Genomic DNA, 20313 nt, shown 5'->3' with positions numbered 1-20313 from the left:
GGTTTGCCAAGTTATTTATAGATGTGCCTGTGATCCAGCTAATTCCTGCCACTAACTGCGGGCCAAATGAGAAATTTAAAACAAACGGTTGTCTGATAAATTAATTTAAGATTAGTTTTTAAAATGTCAACTTGGTTAAAAACAAAACAAAACAAGATTTTTAGTTACAAGTCAGGTTCACACTGATCAGTATAGGTAGAGAAGATTTCTCTTAACTCTCACTCGATCTTAACGTAATGCTCAGGGGGAGTTCGAAAAATGTCACGGTCAGACAGCGGGGAGGCCGGGGCGGACACAAGCTCAGTGCAACCCCACCAGACCAAGCACAAAGTAAAAAACTTGTGGGCTCTAAAGACTGTGTCTTAAGACTGTGGGAAGGTTAAATGTAATGTTTTTTCTATGATGTTTTTAACGGGTTAAAATTTTAGTGAGTTTTTGTTACTTATTTCATATTTAACTCATTAAACAGGACTCTCACTCCAACAAATGACATTCTTAATTGAAGGCTGTCAAAAGATTGTAGAAACTTGAAAGAAGAAAACCCATGATGGTCTAAGAACTTTAAAAACAACTATTTGTTTCTATGTTGTCTCTGTGACAAATACATGCATAAGGGAAACCCTACATGTCTAAATCACTGGCTGCTTGCCTGGTTGTTCTCAAAAGCAAAAATATGCCAAACAAAAGCAAACTGGTATAAAATCGAGCACATCCTGAAAGTAAGAGCTTCTTCTCATGCAGTGATAACATAAAATAATACATAAAAACATTGCAATTAAATATTTATTTGGATGTCCAAATTGGTGGTTCTTGATGGGGTTTTTTCACACATGTAATGATGCAACAGCTCCAGTCTACATGTATGTTTTCTGCAATAACAAGCAGCTCCCCACATCATCTGTAACATGAGTACGACCATGATGTCAGAAGGTTTCTCTCTTAAGAACTTAACTAGTTTTGCATTTCCTTAAAAAAGTGGCTGCTGGGCCTTGAAAGGAACAGAAACATACAATTAAATGGATAATGAGGGGTACTGACTTTCACCAATTAAGCCCAAGGCAACATCTTGGTGTATTTCAGCAAGCTGCCCATGGAGCTGCCCTGGTTTCACTCTGCCTTGGACTCATCACTGCAAAGGTCTCACGGACCAGGGCAGAGCGGTCTCTGCTAGTCTCAGTTGGGCTGCCAACTCGCAAGACCTGCAAGAGGGCTGTCTGGCAGCCTTCACAGCGTCTAAAAGACAGTGTGAGCTTTCACATGCATTTTCCTGTTTCCCAGAGAATCTGTGAGCACAGCTTGCTTGAGCATCAGTCTTTATATTTAGTTTAGTGACAAAAGCCAGTTGTTGTTTTGTCAAAATAGCAAAACAGCTGTAAAATATGTCTGCGCTTGCTTAACGAGGCTCACAAACTCTAATTTACAAGCAGAGTCAGATGAAACGGTGGCAAAAAGAGCTTCATCAAGCGTGGCTAGGAGTTAAACTCGTAGCTCGCAAGCCTCTATTCTCGCATTATATGCAGATAAAGAAGCTGTGGAAGACCAAGTCATCCAGATTGGTTACTCTATTAAGGGTCACTACACATTTTGTATATTTAACTTTCAAATTTTCCATATTCTCAAAGATGGATGGATGGACGGACGGGTGGACGGGCTATCAGTCGAAAATACAAATATTTCTTCCGTATCAATCCAGACTTGAAACAAAGTACAAACAACATTCCATACTTTCTTAGACTTTTCCAGACTGCAGAGGAACCTTATGTTTGACAAGGAAGATTTTTGGTGAAAATATCCCCGTTCAGGTATGCTGACAACCAAAATTGAATAACATTGTAACAACAAATGCTTGGCATATTTTGGGGATTTTACTTGCTTCCAAAGGCCAAAGAAACCCGATGGCGTATTTCACCATGAAGTTCTGGTTTCTCTTCCTTCAATTTAAGCTTCCACACTTCAAGTGAAAATTGATGTGACAGCTTCATGAAACTGAGGAATTTTTTTTTTTTTTTATCTTTCTCACCACAAAGAAGATAACCTCAGTCCCACTCTATGATACATTGCGTGTTTTTCTTTGGCTCTGCCAGTTTGACTTATAAGTAAGTCTCCATTTTGATGGGGTCTTCTATCATGCTCATCTTTGGTTATTAATATGTGCATAGAAAAGTCGAACCGAGGAATATTTCCCCTCTCTAGTCGCTAGCTATCTGCTTCTCTTGAGACTAAATGTGAGTGGCTTGCGTCCCAACACTATGGCTCGCAGTTAAACTGGGAATAAAAATACCTTTGTTTCCAATTCTGGTAATTACTGCTCTGTCTCACTTCCCTCTCACCCAGTTTGTTTTAAACCACTAATAAGATTCCAGTCCATTAGTTTTGAAATTAATTACACATTTCTTGCTGAATCTGAATGTGGCTAATATTAGGCAGTTATCTCTTGACAGCTCATGTGCCGGCTTCATAATTAGTGTCTTTTTCACTATGCTGTAAGGATTTTTTTATACCTGACATTAACACCTGGACAGTTTCTTTACTCCAGCACCAACAAACTAAATACAGTAGAGAAAAATGCTGATGACCAAATGCTCTGTGAATAATCCAAAACTCTAGATATTTTTATGTATACACTAAAACTGAAAACCCCCTCTCTCGGTCAAGAAATGACACCCATAGTTATTATATTTTATCTATTTTTTATTGTCAAAGATAAGATGAATGAATATGTTTCAGTTATGGTTTAACAGAACTAATTTAATTTAGGGGGAAAAAGAGACAAGATTAGCAAAGATCCCACATGTACAACTACAGATAAGCAACATAAATCCAATCATTTTAAGGGAGGATTCAACCTTAGGTAACAGAGTTCACATGAAGGCATTTTTCTTTTTTTTATTGGTTGTTTTTCTTCCTTTCTTTCTGAAAAGTATGGAAATCCTTTGTTTTCTGTCTACTACAAAAGCTGAATTTAATATAAAGTAATGAGCACACAACTGTTTCAATAAAAAGCAAACAGTGCAAAACCAAAAATAAAACAAACAGAGAAAAAGCCCTTCCAGGTATTAAGGTATTTGCCTCTCTTCCTTTTTAAAAGTCACAAATTCACAAACCCTTTTTTGACACACTAGAGAACAGATTTAAGTTGTCAACCAGCTGTTGTATAACAGATGAAGGAGATGAAACTCAAATATTTGGAGACATAATTGGCTGCATTTTCTTTAGCAACTTATGCAAAGGACCATAGATTGGCCAAGAAAAATACCACCAATCACTACAACTCTGGTAAGGGTGTTTTGGAAACGGTGTTAGCAACAGGTGTTGGGGGGCGGGGGGAGAAGCTGCAGCTAGAGATTTTTTCGAGTTTCTTTTGCTTTTTTAGAAACAGTTCATTTTAACCTTAAACTGTTAAAGCGAATCCAGTAAAGCCTGAACTAGAAGTTTGTACAACAGTTTTACTCTGACAATTTCAAATCTGCGAACCCAAATTGTATCTGTGAAAAAACACAAAAGTGATATCTGTGCTCATTTTGCTGTTATAACCACTTAGATGAACCTCATTGAAAACTACAGTCCTTTTCGATGCCAAATCCAAACTTAATTATTCTACGCAGATCAAGGATAATTTAAAACAATTAGTTTTTCGTGAGGCATTTTAAATGTCTAACAAATACGGAAATGTGATTCTTAGTTTCTTTAGCTTTACTGTTTACATTTTTGTTCTCATAAGCCCTGCACCTTGAATCATCTTGTCTCATGAGTATAAAGTTATATTGACAATAACAAACAGATCACAACTTTTGTTATTCAGTCTTCATGTCGCCCTGCCAGTAAGTATAAATTCTGCTCCTGTATTCAAAAGGAGATAACTATATAACTATGACAAATTATATTAAAAAGCAATATGGATAACTTATGTGAAAAGCAAAGCAATACAATTTAAACAATGTTATCTTTAGCTTGATTTCAGATTAAATTGGGTAAAACATAAATAGGTGATGCTGTCCTTGTGCCTGATTTATTGGGAGTTAAAGCATTAAATAATGCAAAGTAAATAATCTGTACTCCTCCAAAAAAGGATTAAGACTTACATAAATAATTTACAGTATATTTCTGAAATGTATCTGCAATTTTATATCCAGGTGGGTATAGAACCTTTTTTTTTTTTTTTACTGATGGATTGACTCTTGGTGGGATGTGCTGATCTTCTAAACTTGACTTTTAACTATATTTCTGTGACTTCATGTCTGTTGCAAATAGAACAAAAGTTTTCCAGATCACAATATTATTAAACTCTAACCATTACTCAAAAACTGATGAGATGTTTGTCCTGGTGTCATTGTAAATCTACAGATCCACACCATTAAACATCCATTCGTTATTGTTGCATGGATGCTGGTGTACGGTGTCCATCTCTAGGATTCATTGGATAAGGGTGAGCGGGTCACCAGTCCATCACGGGGCAACACATGAACACACAAGACAAATAACACACATTCACAGGGAGACATATTAGCAGTCATATTTTGTACGGTGGGAGAAAGCCTGAGTAACTGGATACCTGGACACAACTCACACATCCACAGAAGAGCATGCATGCAGAAAGACCCCTGGCTGGTATTTGAACCCATGGCCTACTTGCTGCAAGGCAACAGCGCTCACAAATGTTCCACTGTGCAGTCCTATTAAAAAAAACCAGTGGCTTTTACTTTAGATAAATCAGACATGCTTTCCGTGAAAGTATCTCCAAAAAAAAAAACAAAAAAAAAAAAACGATCTCTTCTGAAAACTGTGTTGTGCCAACTATCTAAGATAATGCAACGTGACAATTAAAGCTGGAGGCTGGACTATAACTTTCCCCTAATGACCGTGAGTTATTGATTGGATTCAATCTGACACCGTGTAGAGCCTATAAGCAGAAAGAGCCATCTGTTTTAAAAGAGATTCTAATTGTTGAAAATGTCTCCTAATAAAAGAACATTTTGTACGAAATTTTAAACATCGCTATTTTTCTACATAGAACAGCTCAAATGGGGCTCGGTTGTGATATTTAACCTTACGTTTGACTTGCATGACTCTCATAAAGTTCTCTCTTGCTTAGAGTCATATGGACAACCATCCTGTCTCCTACAGGCTGACAGATGCAACATAAACACATACACACAGTCACATTTCTTCACTTCAAAAAATTAGTTTGATGTTACATGAACGTCCTGCGGACATCGCAGACTGTAACAGCTGACAAAACTTAAGCTTTTTTTTTTTTTTTTTTTTTCCCATAAGGCAATCTAAGTGAGGCATCAAATCTGATTTGGAGGACTTTGCTGAAGATCGAGTTCAAGTAGAGATGAAGATCTGGAAAACACTTAAAGTTTTAACTTTAGGAAGGAAATGCGTTTCTCTGAAACATGAGCAACAACAACAAAGACCACACAGACCAAATCTGTCATGTAATCATGAAATCATTTCTCCTCGCGGATGGTGACTCATCTTTTGTCCCTGGCGAACTCGTATCTGGCAATGAGGTCGCAAGACATTTTATATGATGCAGCGTGCCACTTTACAGGGCACCACTCACCACATGGGGAGCACCTCACTAAAAACAGCGCATACCTACAGCTGGTTAAAATGAGCAGACAGCCTCTCATAGCATAAAATAAATAAATAAATAAAAAGAAACATGATATTATTATCTCTGTGCTATTCTGAGGGACATATCATCTACTATGTGTGTTTTAACTGTGAAAATCACCTCACTGCCAGAAATGTTCTTACTTATTTCGCTAGTGTATTTACAGTAGAGTTGTGGGATTTTCAATATTTTAGGGAAGCATTAGTATGCACCAGACGTCAGTCATTAAAATAACGTCTGACCTAATAAAACTGGGTGTGGTGGACCTAAAATAATCAATGCTTCTTTTAACTGTATGTAATGAGACAGAGGTTGCATCATCCACACAGATTTCCAGGGGACGAATCTCCTCCAGCATCAGGTGTTAGTCAGTGACCTGAACCTCATTTCAAAGCCTTAGAGGAAAGTGATAGTGGGTGACTCCTGGATACATCAAAACCTATTATTTATCGTGATAGCAGAGGGGGCTTGTGTCATTACCCACTGTCTGCTCTCTAATTCTTCCCCTGCCATGACACGTCTGTTTTGCAGTCACAGATAGCAAAAAAAAAAAAAAAACAACAACAAAAAAACTACTAACACCTCATTGCAAGGGCTTCCCAACATTGTGACCTTGTGCGTATGTTCTCGAGTCACCTCATGGGAACAGACCCGAACACAGCGCATCCAAATCGAGCACAACAAGTGCCCAAGTGGCTGTCTCGCACTATCCTGCCACCTTCAGTTGATGCAACACTCCTACTCTTTGCTTTCCAGCGCGTTTTGGAGAAACACACGCTGTATCAATCGCAGACAATCAAATCAATTACCATTAGCTTGTTGGCAGAGGGGGAAAAAAACAACAAACAAACAAAAAAAAAGAAAACATGCGTCCACCTGACATATATATGGTTCATTCAAGGGCGTCTGGAAATCAACGCAAGAGCTTTGCATCTGGAAATGATTTCAAATTATCCACCAATAGTCGATAGTGGAATCTTTTGCTCACCTTTGCTGCTGTCTTCTTGGTTGAGATGCATGACTCTTCTTACCATGTACTCATTTAGGCTGTCTTCTAACTAAGCTGTACGCTTCTCCAATAGAGTTGTCGACGTGAACTCTTATTCCAATTTATTTCTGCTCTCTTTGCCCGCCTGATGCGTTGTTCAACTGGCACACAGGGACGCGCCTGCACTTGTGCGCTGTGCGTCCTCCTCTACCGCCTCTCTCTTCCCCCCTCCAGTTGGAGCAGGTAGTCTAGGTGAGGTTTGGAGTCTGTGTTGTGGCTCTGACCGCTTTCTCTCCGAGTACGTTTATCGTCTGAGCCCGGATTCGCTCAAAGGACTGGTCGGAGCAGAGGGTTTAAAGGAGGAGACGCCAGGCAGACGGGTGGGGTGACGTGAAGTAAGTCAGTAGGAGGTCGTCTACTCGGAGAGGAGGCGAGGAATCCGCACGCCCTCGGAGATGCTGGCCGTTTTTATCAAAGGTCTTCATCACGGCACAACCGGACTTCACTTGGAGCTCCTCAATCAAGGGCCCATCCTGACATTTACGTAAACCGAAATAAACTGAGGCTTTCGTGTGTGTGTGTGTGTGTGTGTGTAGTTCTTTTTTTTTTAATACAGCCGATTCTTGCTCATTTAAGCACCAAAAGGGAAGCGCAAAATCTGAGCCTCGTCACAGTCCCAACTGGAAACAGCGGGTGAAAAGCACAGTTCAAAACTGAACGACACGAATTCTTGTTGTCAGACCTGCATTCCCCTCTTATCCTGCCATTGGTTTCGGAACAGAGACAGTGATGGGCGATTCGTTGTGAGGATTTGTGAAAAGGATGCCTTTTACGCACAACCTGCCCAAGTCGTGCTTCAGATTTATTCTGTTGCTCACGTGCTGAGCCCGTTTAACGGTTTCATTGGAGTCATTATTGCAAGCAGCCGATGCGCTTTCATTATCATCATGATGCCATTTCAGCCAATAGCCCCACACGGCCGATAAGGAGCATTTACTCACGATTCACGTTCGCCCGGAGCTACGCGTGGAACGTGGCTCTCTGGCGATCTCTAGTGTTGCTCATAAATCAGCTGCGTTCATCTTGGTGTCAAGGACGGAGCTGTTACTGTCCAATAATAGAAGCTAATGAATATTAAAATACAAGAAGAAGTATATATATATATATATATATATATATATATATATATATATATATATATATATATATATATATATATATATATATATATATATATATGTAAAATAAATTCCCTTCTCACCCTCCGCGTGGGTGGTCTCTCTTTCATCCTCTGAGCTCGGGTCCTCTACCAGAGGCCTGAGAGCTTGAGGGTTCTGCGCAGTATCTTGGCTGTGCCTAGAACTGCACATTTCTGGACTGAGATGTCTGATGTTGTTCCTGGGATCTGTTTGAGCCACTGCTCCAGTTTGGGGGTGACTGCCCCGAGGGCCCCGATGACCACAGGCACCACTGTGGTCTTCACCTTCCAGGCCTTCTCAAGTTCCTCTCTGAGGCCCTGGTATTTCTCCAGTTTCTCATGCTCCTTTTTCCTGATGTTGTGGTCACTTGGTATTGCTACATCCACCACAACGGCTTTCCTCTGTTCTTTATCCACCACCACAATGTCCGGTTGGTTCGCCATTACCATCTTGTCTGTCTGGATCTGGAAGTCCCACAGGATCTTAGCTCGGTCATTCTCCACCACCTTTGGGGGTGTCCCCCATTTTGACCTCGGGGCTTCCAGTCCATATTCTGCACAGGTGTTCCTGTACACTATGCCCGCCACTTGGTTATGTCGTTCCATGTACGCTTTCCCTGCCAGCATCTTGCACCCTGCTGTTATGTGCTGGACTGTCTCAGAGGCCTCCTTGCACAACCTACACCTTGGGTCTTGTCTGGTGTGGTAGATCTGAGCCTCTATTGCTCTGGTGTTTAGGGCCTGTTCCTGTGCAGCCAGGATGAGGGCCTCTGTGCTGCCCTTGAGTCCAGCTTTTTCCAGCCATTGGTAGGATTATATTGGTAGGATATATATATATATATATATATATATATATATATATATATATATATATGTGTGTGTGTGTGTGTGTGTGTGTGTGTGTGTGTGTGTGTGTGTGTGTGTGTGTGTGTGTTTTAAATCAACAGGTATATTTTGCCATTTAAATAAAAGCATGAGCAGTGGTAAAAAAAATAAATAAATAAGGGTGCGCCTACAATAAAAGCAACTTGTTGGGTTTTTTTTTTCTTTTTGCAAATAAAAGTATGCCTATCCTAGTAATATTCTATAATTTGCTGAGGCTAGTATACATTTAAATAGGTCTGCAAATTGCAGCTATCACAAAATGTTAATATATTCCATGCACGACACATTTTCTGTCAATATCTTCCTGGTCCTGCAAATGAAAATCCAAAACGACATCATTTGTACCATGTTGTTTGCAATAAACAGCAGATAGTACAAAACAATCATCCAGGTCATTACAGTTATATGTTCTGATGACTGTGGGGACGAATGACCTCCTGTAGCGGTCAGTCCTGCAGCCCATTGACAGGCGTCTTTGACTCTGTAGATTTGTGAACTTTGTGGATTCTGTTCTGTCCAAAGGTTTTCAGTTGACTGTGATCACTTGTTCTGCATGCTTGGCTTGAAGCACAGAGCAAGATGTGCCAACATAGGAAACAAAACAGCTTGCTTAATGAAATATACATCCACAGAATCTTTTTTTTTCTTCTTCTTGTTTGTAGAAGGTCAGGCGTTGCTTTTCCACTGCCAAGAAGTTTACACTTCAAAAATAAAATCTGGAAACTTATTTTAGTCAGTGTCACAAAAGAAAATTGACTTTTCACTTTGAATACTGTAATATTTGTTTTTGGATCTTTTGTTTTCAAAGCCGTGTGACACTTGAGATGGTGCTGTTAAGTTTCTTGAGAACAGTCAAGAGTTTACAGGTTAATCTTTATGCAAATTGATTTGAATTTCAGCCATTGCAAACAGAACAACTAGATTTACATGAATATCTTATAAGCTCACTGGCCAAATCTGTATTCTCCTAATACCTTTTTGTTTGTTAAATCAGTTAACAATGAATAAAAACAGAAATCAATTAGACATGATGGATCAGCTGATCTGAGGCCAGTTGACAATCTCAAATTATGATATTAATGCAATGTAAACATTGTGCCAGCTGATTTCAGGACACATTAAAGCACATTTAGCATTTAGGCCATTGTGACCAACAATTGGAAATAGAGGCTTGTCTTTTATAACTTGACTTTGACCACAGTAGTGTTTGTGTTTGGTTTATTTGTTTTTAAAGCTTGGGAGGATGCCATGTTCTTTCAAATGAATCAGCTTCAAACTGGGAAAACATCTGCAAACCAAGTGAAAAACAACTTTTGACATATAAAATATCAACAATAAGTTTTTTAAATGTCTTTTATTTGCAGTTAAATTCATAGAATAAATGAAATTATGAAAGAAAGGCTTTTGCAACAACTTACATTTATTCTTGTGCACTGGGTTTGTGCAATAACCGCATTACCCAACTGGAAGATTTCCTCATGTTTACTTAACTTCTCACATCTCAGTCCAGCTTTGAGATAAACACAGATACACACCTTGTTATGAAACAATATAAAAGACAACGATCGTTCTCACTTGCAGGACATTCTAAGGTTAAGGTTCTAGTGTGCGATCTGCTGCATCTGCGAAGTAAGTTAAGATTTTAATTTAGAGATAAATCTCAAGCAGTGTATGGAGAGATACCAATATTTGTAATTTCTTTTCTCTCTCTCTCTCTCTGTCTCTTTTTCTTTCTCTCTCACAGCGTCGATAGCCATGAAGCTGCTTTTGGCAGGAATTGTTTTGATCTCCATCATTGGAACTGAAGCTCAGTGGTACAAATTTCCGATTGAAGCTGTCCAAGGTTAGAAGTGTCGTTCTGTTTACGCTTCAAATACGTCGTAGCCATACATTTAAAGTTATCTCTGAATATCTCTGTTATTCTAATTACCACACAATGTTTGGTATTTTCCCCTGATAAGGATCGTATGATATGGGTCGAGCCTATCGGGACATGAGAAAGGCCAACTGTATTAACAGTGACAAATACTACCATGCCAGAGGAAACGCTGATGCTGCGAAGAGAGGAAATGGAGGCGTATGGGCTGCTGAAGTGATCAGGTGAGAAGCACACAAGTAATACTGATGAAATTTTGGAAATACTGTATATACAGAGTGCAGCACTAATGGGAAGTTAGAAACATTGTTTTGTTAAAGCTTGATTAAAGCTTTTTTAAATTATTTTATTATTATATTTGAACATGCTTTACAATAAAGTTTATTTGTAAGAATACAGATGTATCTTTTAAAAATACTGACTTCAAAGCAGATGTTGTACATAATTTTTAAGCCCAAATTTCTGAAATAAATATGTCTTAAATGTTTTGCTAGCTGTCAGTGAATTAAGTTATTGTAATACATAAAGCATTCAGTAATATTCTAATACATCAAATGAATCTGCATATTCTGCTTTTTTATTCCATATTTTTCTTCCTTAAGTACTGTTACTAGATTTGAGGCCAGTTTTAAAATACATACATATGCAATCTCATCTGATGATTTTACTGTCTTTTCCCCCACCCTGACGGTTGCTCTTCGTTTCTTCCCTCAGTGATGCCAGAGAATGGGTGCAGGGAAACTCAGGCCGGGGAGCTGAGGACACGGAGGCTGATCAGGAGGCAAATCGATGGGGACGAGGCGGAGGAGATCCCAACCGTTACAGAGTCAACTGTGTTCCTGACGATCATTAAAGAATGTAGAGTTATAATAAATCTAATCAAACCCATGGCACGCATTTTAAAATAGACAGACAGGCCAAGATAGAGACAAACGGGGCCACACGTAAAGAAGCAATAATTGTAAAAGTAAATGTATTAGAGAATGTGTAATATACAAGGAAAAGAAAACCACACTTACGAAAAATCGCAGATACAGAATCCACTACATGTACAAGTGCATTCAGTTTAAGTAAAAACTTAAATTTCACTTTTTGCATATGTTGCCTGAGAATCATATTGTTTTTGCTAGAGGTCTGCTGTCTGTTATTGTTAAAAGTGAAGCCATTTTAAAAAGGTAGAAAAGTTATTTAAAGCATTTAGATCTTGTAGAGGGATTACACAAATCAATTGAGTTTAATCATTTGGCTTTTACTGAAATAACTTGCACATAGTTGGAGTACAGATGAAGTCTCCAGTGCTAATTTATGTCGCCATCTTTAGTCATGACGGCATATTACAAAATATTTCATTTTGTATTAATTCATACATGATTCAGGTGGAAGGGAAGCTATACAAGCTGATAACCTATCACATTTATTCCAGTCTGACTTGTATTTTTTTTCCACTTAATTGTGTTTAATAAACATTTCTATTAGTTAACTTACAAAAGGGTTTTAAATGTTTTTCCAATTTTAAATAAAATTCCTAATGATACAAAACAGCTGTGATAGATAGAAGAACTGTGATAAAATGGTCTTAATAATAATGGTTTTAATAATAAAAATTATTATCAGAAGACAAACAAGAGTGCTTAATTTCTGAAGAGGTGTGATTGGTGACATGCAGAAAAGATAAACATAATCATTGGAATGCTACAAAGTTGAGTGCAGTGCAGAGAGCAGAGGGGAAAAGACGCTAAAATAAAATAAGTATAGCAGGAGAGTCGCATAAGAGTCTAAGCCAAGATGCCCAGGAAAAACAACAAACAAAATAAACAAGAAATTAAAAACATAGAAATTAAAATATGGCAAAACCTTAATGGCAATATTAAACAGCCAAAACATTATGAGAAAATTAAACACAAAAGTCAAATAAAATACAAACCAAAACAATTCCCATAGTTATCGTTTGTACATAAATTGTTAGAATAGTTTAATACCTTAGAAATAAGAGGTCACTTAATAGTGTATTAAATCTTAATGCAGAGAATCATAATAAGTCAAAAACAGGAGATAAAATCATTGAAATTGATTGCTACTTGTATTTCTACCACAAGGTGGCAGTGTTGGCCTGTAACTAAAATACCAAACTGACAAATATTGAACTGTCAGATTTGTTTTCTTTTTTACTTGCTTATTTGCAACAACATATGTCCTTTCCGAAAATCAAACCTTAAAATAGTCAGGAAAAAAAAATCAAAGATCCACAGTAATGAATTAGCTAATCTTGAAAACAAATAACTAAAAAAAGAAATAGCAAATTTGATTTGTGGATTTGTGCCAAAATTTTCAGTAAGTTGCTAACAATGCACTACAATTTTGCCTTTGATGGCTTCGGGTCAGTTTGCTCCTTTGCCAATAAGCACATACATTTTATATATATAAAAACAAACAATAATTGAGAGAACAATAACTATAACTTGTACTTTTGTATGTGTGTTTTTCAAAATTTATCTCTCATCTATCAATTCCTCTTTCATGCAGTCTAATTCTAACTATGCAAGGTGACAAATATGCAGATTGGATCATTACTTAATTTAGTGACAATTAGCTACATTTAGATGTTAGGAACAGTGACCAAATCAGGAAAAGAATCAAATCAGGAAACGGCGAAACAACCAGCATCAGTCTTGAACAATTATTTAAAGGGCAAGTATTATGTATTTTCAAGTCTTATAGTGACATTTTATAGGACAATTAAGTTACATTCAATCAAGTTTGGTTACATTAAACATAACTTTAAAAAAAATGGCACCTTGAAATTGGCCTCTGTCTCTTTAAGAAGCTCCTCTCTTTCCAACACTTAATACCTCCTCACAACAATATTCCTGCATTAAGCTATTTACAACCTTTCTTAGGAGTGTTGGACTGACAAGTGTCTGGACAGACAGACAGACTCGCAGTTCCACCAGGTGTTTGCTCATAACTTCTCCAGCTATTCTGGTGGAGCTCAGTGGGGAAGGCGCAGGGTATGGGTGCTCTGTGAGGGGGAAGCTCAGCTGGAGACAGCAGCACCAAGGAGGAGCTTTGTGGAAATGGGCAGCACATTGTCCGAGTAAGCGTTTAGGCACCCCCAAATGGCTGCCACAGGAGAAGGATTTCTCAAACATATTTATAATGAGGGGATAACATACTAACATAAAGCTCAAAACCTCGAATTTATAAGCTACACACCATTTTTTTTTAAGACAAAAGCGTTAAGTTGAAGGCCCCATGCAGAAGTTTTCCATTGAGGCTCAGTGTTGTTTAACCGCCTCAGACTGAAGGTATTTTAAACGTTTGCTTTGTTTACAGGGATGACTACAGTGAATATTCTTCGTTAATCTTTGTCCAAGTAACGTCTCGCGCCGTGGGGTGAGGTGAGGGGCTCTCGCGCAGGGCTGTTTTCACCAACCAGACAACTGCAGTGGGCTCGCCTCGTGTTATGCTCGTTCCGGGGCTCCGTGATCAGCGGCTGCGCTCCGTACGCTGGCTGTCGGTGAAACAGAGATGCGCTGCCTGCCAGCTCCGTCTCTCAGGCTGAAAAGGAAAAGACTTACAAACATATGACTTTCTCCAGGTAAGGCTCCTTTTTTATATGAATCTACAAATAACACAGTATATACCTATATATGCTGTAGTCGCTTTTTTTTTCTTGGTATCTTGAGGGGGAGTGGAAAGCAGGAGGATGCTGATCGCTCTGCCTGTGTGGGTTTGTCCTCAGCATCAGTGTTATTAAAAACAGGGCTGCTGAGCTCGAAAGGAAAAGGCTTCTTGCTTCCCGAAGCCTACCTACATTTTAATGGGCAAACTCAGTTGAAATATGCCGCGTGGAAGTCCTGTTCACACCTATCGTTACATTTCCCGGTGATTCATTAATGCGCAGTCCAGTCTACGCCTAAAATAATCGATTGTATTTAGGCTGTGTTGCAAATGGGCCTTTTAGACATTTTACGTGTCAAAGCAACTTCATTCATTTTAAAGTGGTGCTGGTAGTCGACGTCCCTTCCAGTTTAAAGTGTGCCAGCTCATTTTGTTGAAACGCCTTATTATGTTCAACTGTTGTTTCTGCCTGTTTTCTTCCAAATCTCTAAAAGGCTATTGCACATTCCTCCCCAAGTCTTTTAAATGACACACTATAACTAGGCTATATTTGGTGAAGTTGAAAAGAACGAGGAACCTGACTGTAGATCTCCCTATCTTGAGATGAACATGTGGATGTTTCAGGGTGTTAAGATCTAAATCCTCTGTAAAAAGCATGACCCCTGTTTGATGTTGGGTTTGTATATCCTTTGGTCCCAGCCAGAGGCAAGGACAGTTGCTGATATGCGTAGTGTCTGGATGCTCTTTGTTCTCAGGGAGCAGGGGACAGGGCATGCTTTGTGTTATATAGTACATCTGTCTTCATCCAGTCATGCAGAATGCATTTTCGTGCCAGTTTAGTACCGTCGCATTTAGTCCACTTGAATAGCCTCCCTTGGTCTGTCACATGGTAACAAGGTACGTTTGTTTTGCTGGGTTTTCTTTAGAGCAATTTCAGTATCAACGCTGGCCTAGTTACAATGTACAGTGCTCAAATATTAATTAATGTAAATGCAATTGAGCGTTTCTGATAACTGGCATCTATTACATTGTTTTGGAGGGATTTTTCTCTACTCCTTTTTAACAAAAAATGTTTTCATTTAGAGACATTTTAGGTTTGTTTAACAAGACCCACTTGTTTGGTGGCACGCCATCAGGACTTTGTAGAGGGAATTTCTAAATCCTAATGCTCCTTGTTGTTCTGTCATTGAAAGGTGGATTTGCTGTTACTTTGAACTATTGTCATGCTGCATAGTTCAAATGTCCTTAAGCTTAAGCTTTTAAGGTCACAAACAGATGATCAGACATATATCTTTAGGATTTTTTCTGGTAGAAAATAAAAAATAAAAATAAAAAAAACAGAATACATAGATCCAACAATTTCTTCAAGATTTCCAGGTTTTGAAGCAATAGTAACAAAAAAAAGCAAAACCAGACAAAATTTGTAGAGGGTCACATAGTTTACACTATACAGCATAATTCTGCAATAAGTTCCATGGCAAATTTTCTGATATACTAGTGTCTAAAGATAGTTAGTTTAGCCTTGGCAGAGGCTGCATGCAAAGGTTGTTTTATTGATAAATCATTGAACAGTCAAGATGAAATACTTCCATGTCTCAAATGAAGAGATACACACCAAATTTCCTGTGCCATTGGTATTTGGAGCATGTTTGACTCCCATGTTTGTTTGTTTTGTTTGTTTTCTGAACAGGGATCGTGAAAGTATTTCAGCAGAGTCCTCAAGCTAAGATGGGTTTTTATTAATCTGCCAATAATGGTCAGCAAGTCGCTCTAAAAAAAAAAAAAAAACTAAAAACAAAATTAGAAAACTGAAGTGAAGTGAAACATGTTTGAAAATATTCAGACAAACAAAACCATGAAAAACGTGACAAAAAAGAATTACAATGTCCAACTTTTAAATCCGGCTTGGGGGCTTTGACAGAAACTTCTACATATGCAAACTCAATATTTGTAGAAGTGAGGTTTCTATATCAGTGCTTTGTTACAGGGCACTTCGTTCCACACCTGCAGTATGAGACTGACACTCAGTCTGCAGCCTCCTGGGGTCTTACTCATACTGCAGCTGTAGGATACTACACTGATTCTGTTGATGGGCCAGAAATAGGGGACAGCCTCCAGGCCTCCTACACAAAAATGACCAGATCATCAGTTTTTGTTTCTTTAGTATTTGAGAATCTGTGATTTGTCGCCTTTTGAATTTCTCGGTTCAGATAACCTAGTTTCTGAACTGTGACATATAAAAGTTTTTACAAGTTACAGTATTTTTTATCTTAACATCTTCTACTTTGTAACATATATTGGAAATATTTTGTGCAGTAAGAATGTCAGGGTTTGAATTAGATTTTGGCCTTTGATTGATCTGTAAGCTGGTACAACCAGATAACTAAGCTCACTGTAAATCAGACTGAAATATTGAGGAATACGTGGCTGTCTATTTGGAATGATGTCGAAAAGAACATAGAGCAGAGGTGAGACCTTAATTTATATGTTTTTTGACAGCACAGCTTTGCTGGCTTCTCTGTTTAAGCTTCAGTTTCTTTCAGTTTAAGTTGAAATCAGGATTTTTATCACACAGGTGGATGGTTTTGCTGCTTCCCTTGATTACAGCATCAGGTGTGAGTCAGATCTGCTAGGACAGAAAATTATCTGGTAGGGAGTGGTACTCTTATTGTGGTGTGTAACAAAGGAACGACCACGAGAGAACGTTTCTGTTTTCGGTCTCATTTGTATCTTGTGATCATAGCATAATAGATGTCTGAGTAATAATAAAAGAAACAGTGTGAAAAAGGCAGTAACTAATTATCCAGTGTTTCACAATTATCTACAGTATTCCTAAAATGAAGCATAAATATCCTGAGAAATTTGGGCTCAGCCATTTTGTGGCATTGTTTTGACATTGTTTTAGTCACAACAGTATTTTCAGTTTTTTAACAAGTAGATTGCCTACTTGACACAGTGCAATATGGCTGAGAAATGTCTCACAATATCTGGATTTCATATCAGTCAGCATTAATTGTTATTGATTTTCCTTTGTTTTGAATATTTAAAATACTAACAAAAGGGGTGACATGACATTTTCTCTTATCCACAATTCATTCTTGAGCTTTTCTACTCATTTTGTTCTTTCACTCCAGTCCCCTATCTTTTATTTTTAAGCAGTTATGTGGCAGGGTGGCCAAACTGGCCCCACTTACTGACGCATAGAGTCTGCATGCTGTGAACTGTGCAGACTCCACACACACTGTCCACAGACGGTTGCGATTTCCTAGTGGAGCATACCACTTGTCGACATTTCTTCATTTCCCGCATTATGCGAAAGGATACAAGGAAGTTTGATGAGGTCGTTAACCGCCTAGACCTGTTTCTTCATCACCAAGTCACTGCGCAACAGTCAGTGCTGCACAGAGAGTGGCAGTCATGCTCCTTGTGAATGGTTGCTGTGACTCTCAGCATTTACTTTGCAACATTCTCAGCAACTCTCAACTTTATTGGTTTGGTGTAAAACAAAACAGTTTGATGTGAACTGCTGAGCAGTTTCCTGTTCGAGTCAGTGCATAACCGGGTACACAGAACCAACAACTGACCATCGAATAGCAGACATCACATGTGAGTCCACACTGAGCCCACCTCAAGCACAGACCACTGAAGAGTGAAGTATGTTGGGAGCATCATGAGACTTTTACTGTTCGTATTACTCAACAAGCTGTTGCTAGGTAACCAGAGACTGAGTGAGTTAATTGATGCCACTAACCTTGGTTACCTGAGGCAATTTAAGATTATCCTATATAGTCACAGTCAACTTGAATTGTCTTTGGAAGCTGTTTTTAGATCACTGGTGTAATACTGGAATGCCATTCCTCTCCAGTATGGCCTGTAGAGAAAAAGCAACAAAACCAAGAGACCACCCACCCCCATTACATCCAAATTTAAGAGCCTTTAAGACACTTCTTTTTATCTTATTTTCCTTTATATTTTTAAGTCCATCAGTGATTCACAGCTTCATAAAACAGATTTTGAAGCAGTCACTAGTTGAGGCTTGAAGAGGCTCATGCAGGGAGTCAAGTGTTGCTTAGGCTTTCCTGAGTGTTTGGTACGACGCTTTGCTCTTTCAAGTGTGAAGACCAAAGGAAAGATGCATCTAAGGTCTTCAAAGCTTACAGGGTTGCAGGGATTTTCATTGGGTTCTTGTTTCAATTCACCTTCACTATGACCTTAAATATTTTTCACCTCTGATAAATTACATTTATAGACAGAAAGAGAATGCACTACACTGTTTTTCAGAAATTATTTGAAAAATATATTAAGACATGGAAAATATATAAAGGTTTTTCACTTTGGTTGGGTTGCGCCTTTCCTTAAATGGTATTTTGGATGATACTTGTGATTTTTTTTGTTTTAACAAAGCTGACTTAAATTAATTATATATGTATTAGGAGAGCATAAACATTCTTAAAAAGATAAGGTAAACGTGCACAGAGTTTCACTGGCCTTGACACTCAAATAAATCCAAACCAGTTTCACACTTTGCGGTTAAATCAGGTCAGATTGGGAGCAAAGCTAAATGGCTCAGAAAGGAAGAGGAAAGAAAGAAAAGGAAAGGAACCCGTTCTCCTGCAGTGCTTTCTGAAAGAGAAACCCATTCATAGCTGCATTAATCATGGGTGGCACTAAATAATGGCTCTGAGGCAGCACACAGAGAGGGAGAAACAGGAAGAAAAAAGAGAAGCTTGGAAACAGTCTTTTTTATTAACTGGATCCATCCGACTGTTAGCTGTCTGCTTTCACTGCCAATTGGTCTTTGTAACTTAGAGATAAGTTATCATCTGTGCTATATTGTTGCATAATGTTTATATTTTCTTTTTGATAAACAGTTATAATAAAGTTGTGACAACTCTTCTCTTAATCTTTTGGGGTTTTTTTTACATCTAAAGACTCTCAGCTTATTATCTTACTTACTCTGACAAACTGAAATTACAGTTAAAGTTTAATGTTAAGGCCCCAGCATACTCTGGTCTACTTCACAACATGGAGAAAAGGGTGTTCACATCTTACTGTTTTGTATGTAACACTGAGCTAGTAAGGTTGAGAGCTGACGCCACCGGTCAGGTGGATGCGCATCAGCCAGACTGCAGCGCTGATTTTCTTAATTTTGGGAGATTGGCGATCGGCCGATACATATGAAGCTAATCTTATCCCCCGATGTTCAGCAAGCGTCTAAAAATCAACCACTGTCCTCTTTTACTCTCCCTAACTGGCTCTTCAACTTGCTAGTATCCATTTGGATTGTGGAAAATGAAGAAATTTGTCAAAACATTTGTGGAGTCTGTACACTCAACTATGAAATCTCAGCCATGTCTGCTGAGTCCTCGTAGTACATCTGTGTATGCAGAAGCACTTCTGATGAGGAGAGAGTCTGTTAAAATAAGTCTGAGAGTGCTCTCCCAAGCAGATGAGTTTAATACACAAAATAAATGAAAAACATTCTGATAGGACACACAGTTTAGTGCTGTGGTTCACCATTTCTTTAGGGTTCTATCTGAGTGGAACTGGCTTTAAAAGGGAGCCCAACCCTCATATTGATCTCTAGCTATTGTGGTGGAGTTCAACAAGGTAAAGCATATAAACCATAAATATAGCCTCAAACAGAGGCTCCCAGGCACTGTGCCAGAGTATAAATACCAAAATAGATTCTTCAAAGATATAGAAACACACTGCAGGGAATCATCTGTTATTACCTAGAGCCATTTCTTATTACATTTATTTACTTATAATTACTTAGTTATTTGTCAAGCCACATGGATGTTTTTGCTTTGACCTTAACTATTTATTTCATGCAGGCTATTAATTACTTGTAGATTTTGTAAGAATGCTACATTGTTTTTCTAATGATTCACAGTGTTGTCTCTATGAACACATGCAGGACATATATTTTCCATATATAATTTTTTTTTCTTTTGCAAATTTTTTGTCACCTTATTGACGTTGGCATTGGTCTAGTTCAGATATTAGTCTTTGCTCGACATGGCAGCAAAGGTGGCTGAAGGAGACGCACATCAAGTGTTGTACTTCAAATAGTTGTAAGTATTGAGAGCTTTGACTTCTATTTTAGTATTGGCACATGT

General features: G+C 38.3%; 1 protein-coding gene across 1 annotated transcript; it reads left to right on the top strand.

Moving 5' to 3' along the window:
• Positions 1–10202: 10202 nt before the first annotated feature.
• On the top strand, positions 10203–12195 carry saa (serum amyloid A). The gene is made up of 4 exons (XM_014967988.2): positions 10203–10323; positions 10439–10537; positions 10656–10794; positions 11285–12195. Exons 1-4 carry the CDS (start codon positions 10236–10238, stop codon positions 11421–11423), a joined length of 465 nt encoding a protein of 154 aa, XP_014823474.1. The 5' UTR covers positions 10203–10235; the 3' UTR covers positions 11424–12195.
• The last annotated feature ends 8118 nt before the right edge of the window (positions 12196–20313 follow it).

This window comes from Poecilia mexicana, unplaced genomic scaffold, assembly GCF_051168715.1.
Source record: "Poecilia mexicana isolate PSO_F unplaced genomic scaffold, ASM5116871v1 scaffold_3, whole genome shotgun sequence".
Taxonomy (NCBI): domain Eukaryota; kingdom Metazoa; phylum Chordata; class Actinopteri; order Cyprinodontiformes; family Poeciliidae; genus Poecilia; species Poecilia mexicana.
The sequence above is the reverse complement of the archived record's forward strand: the minus strand, read 5'-3'. Positions and strand labels throughout refer to the sequence as shown.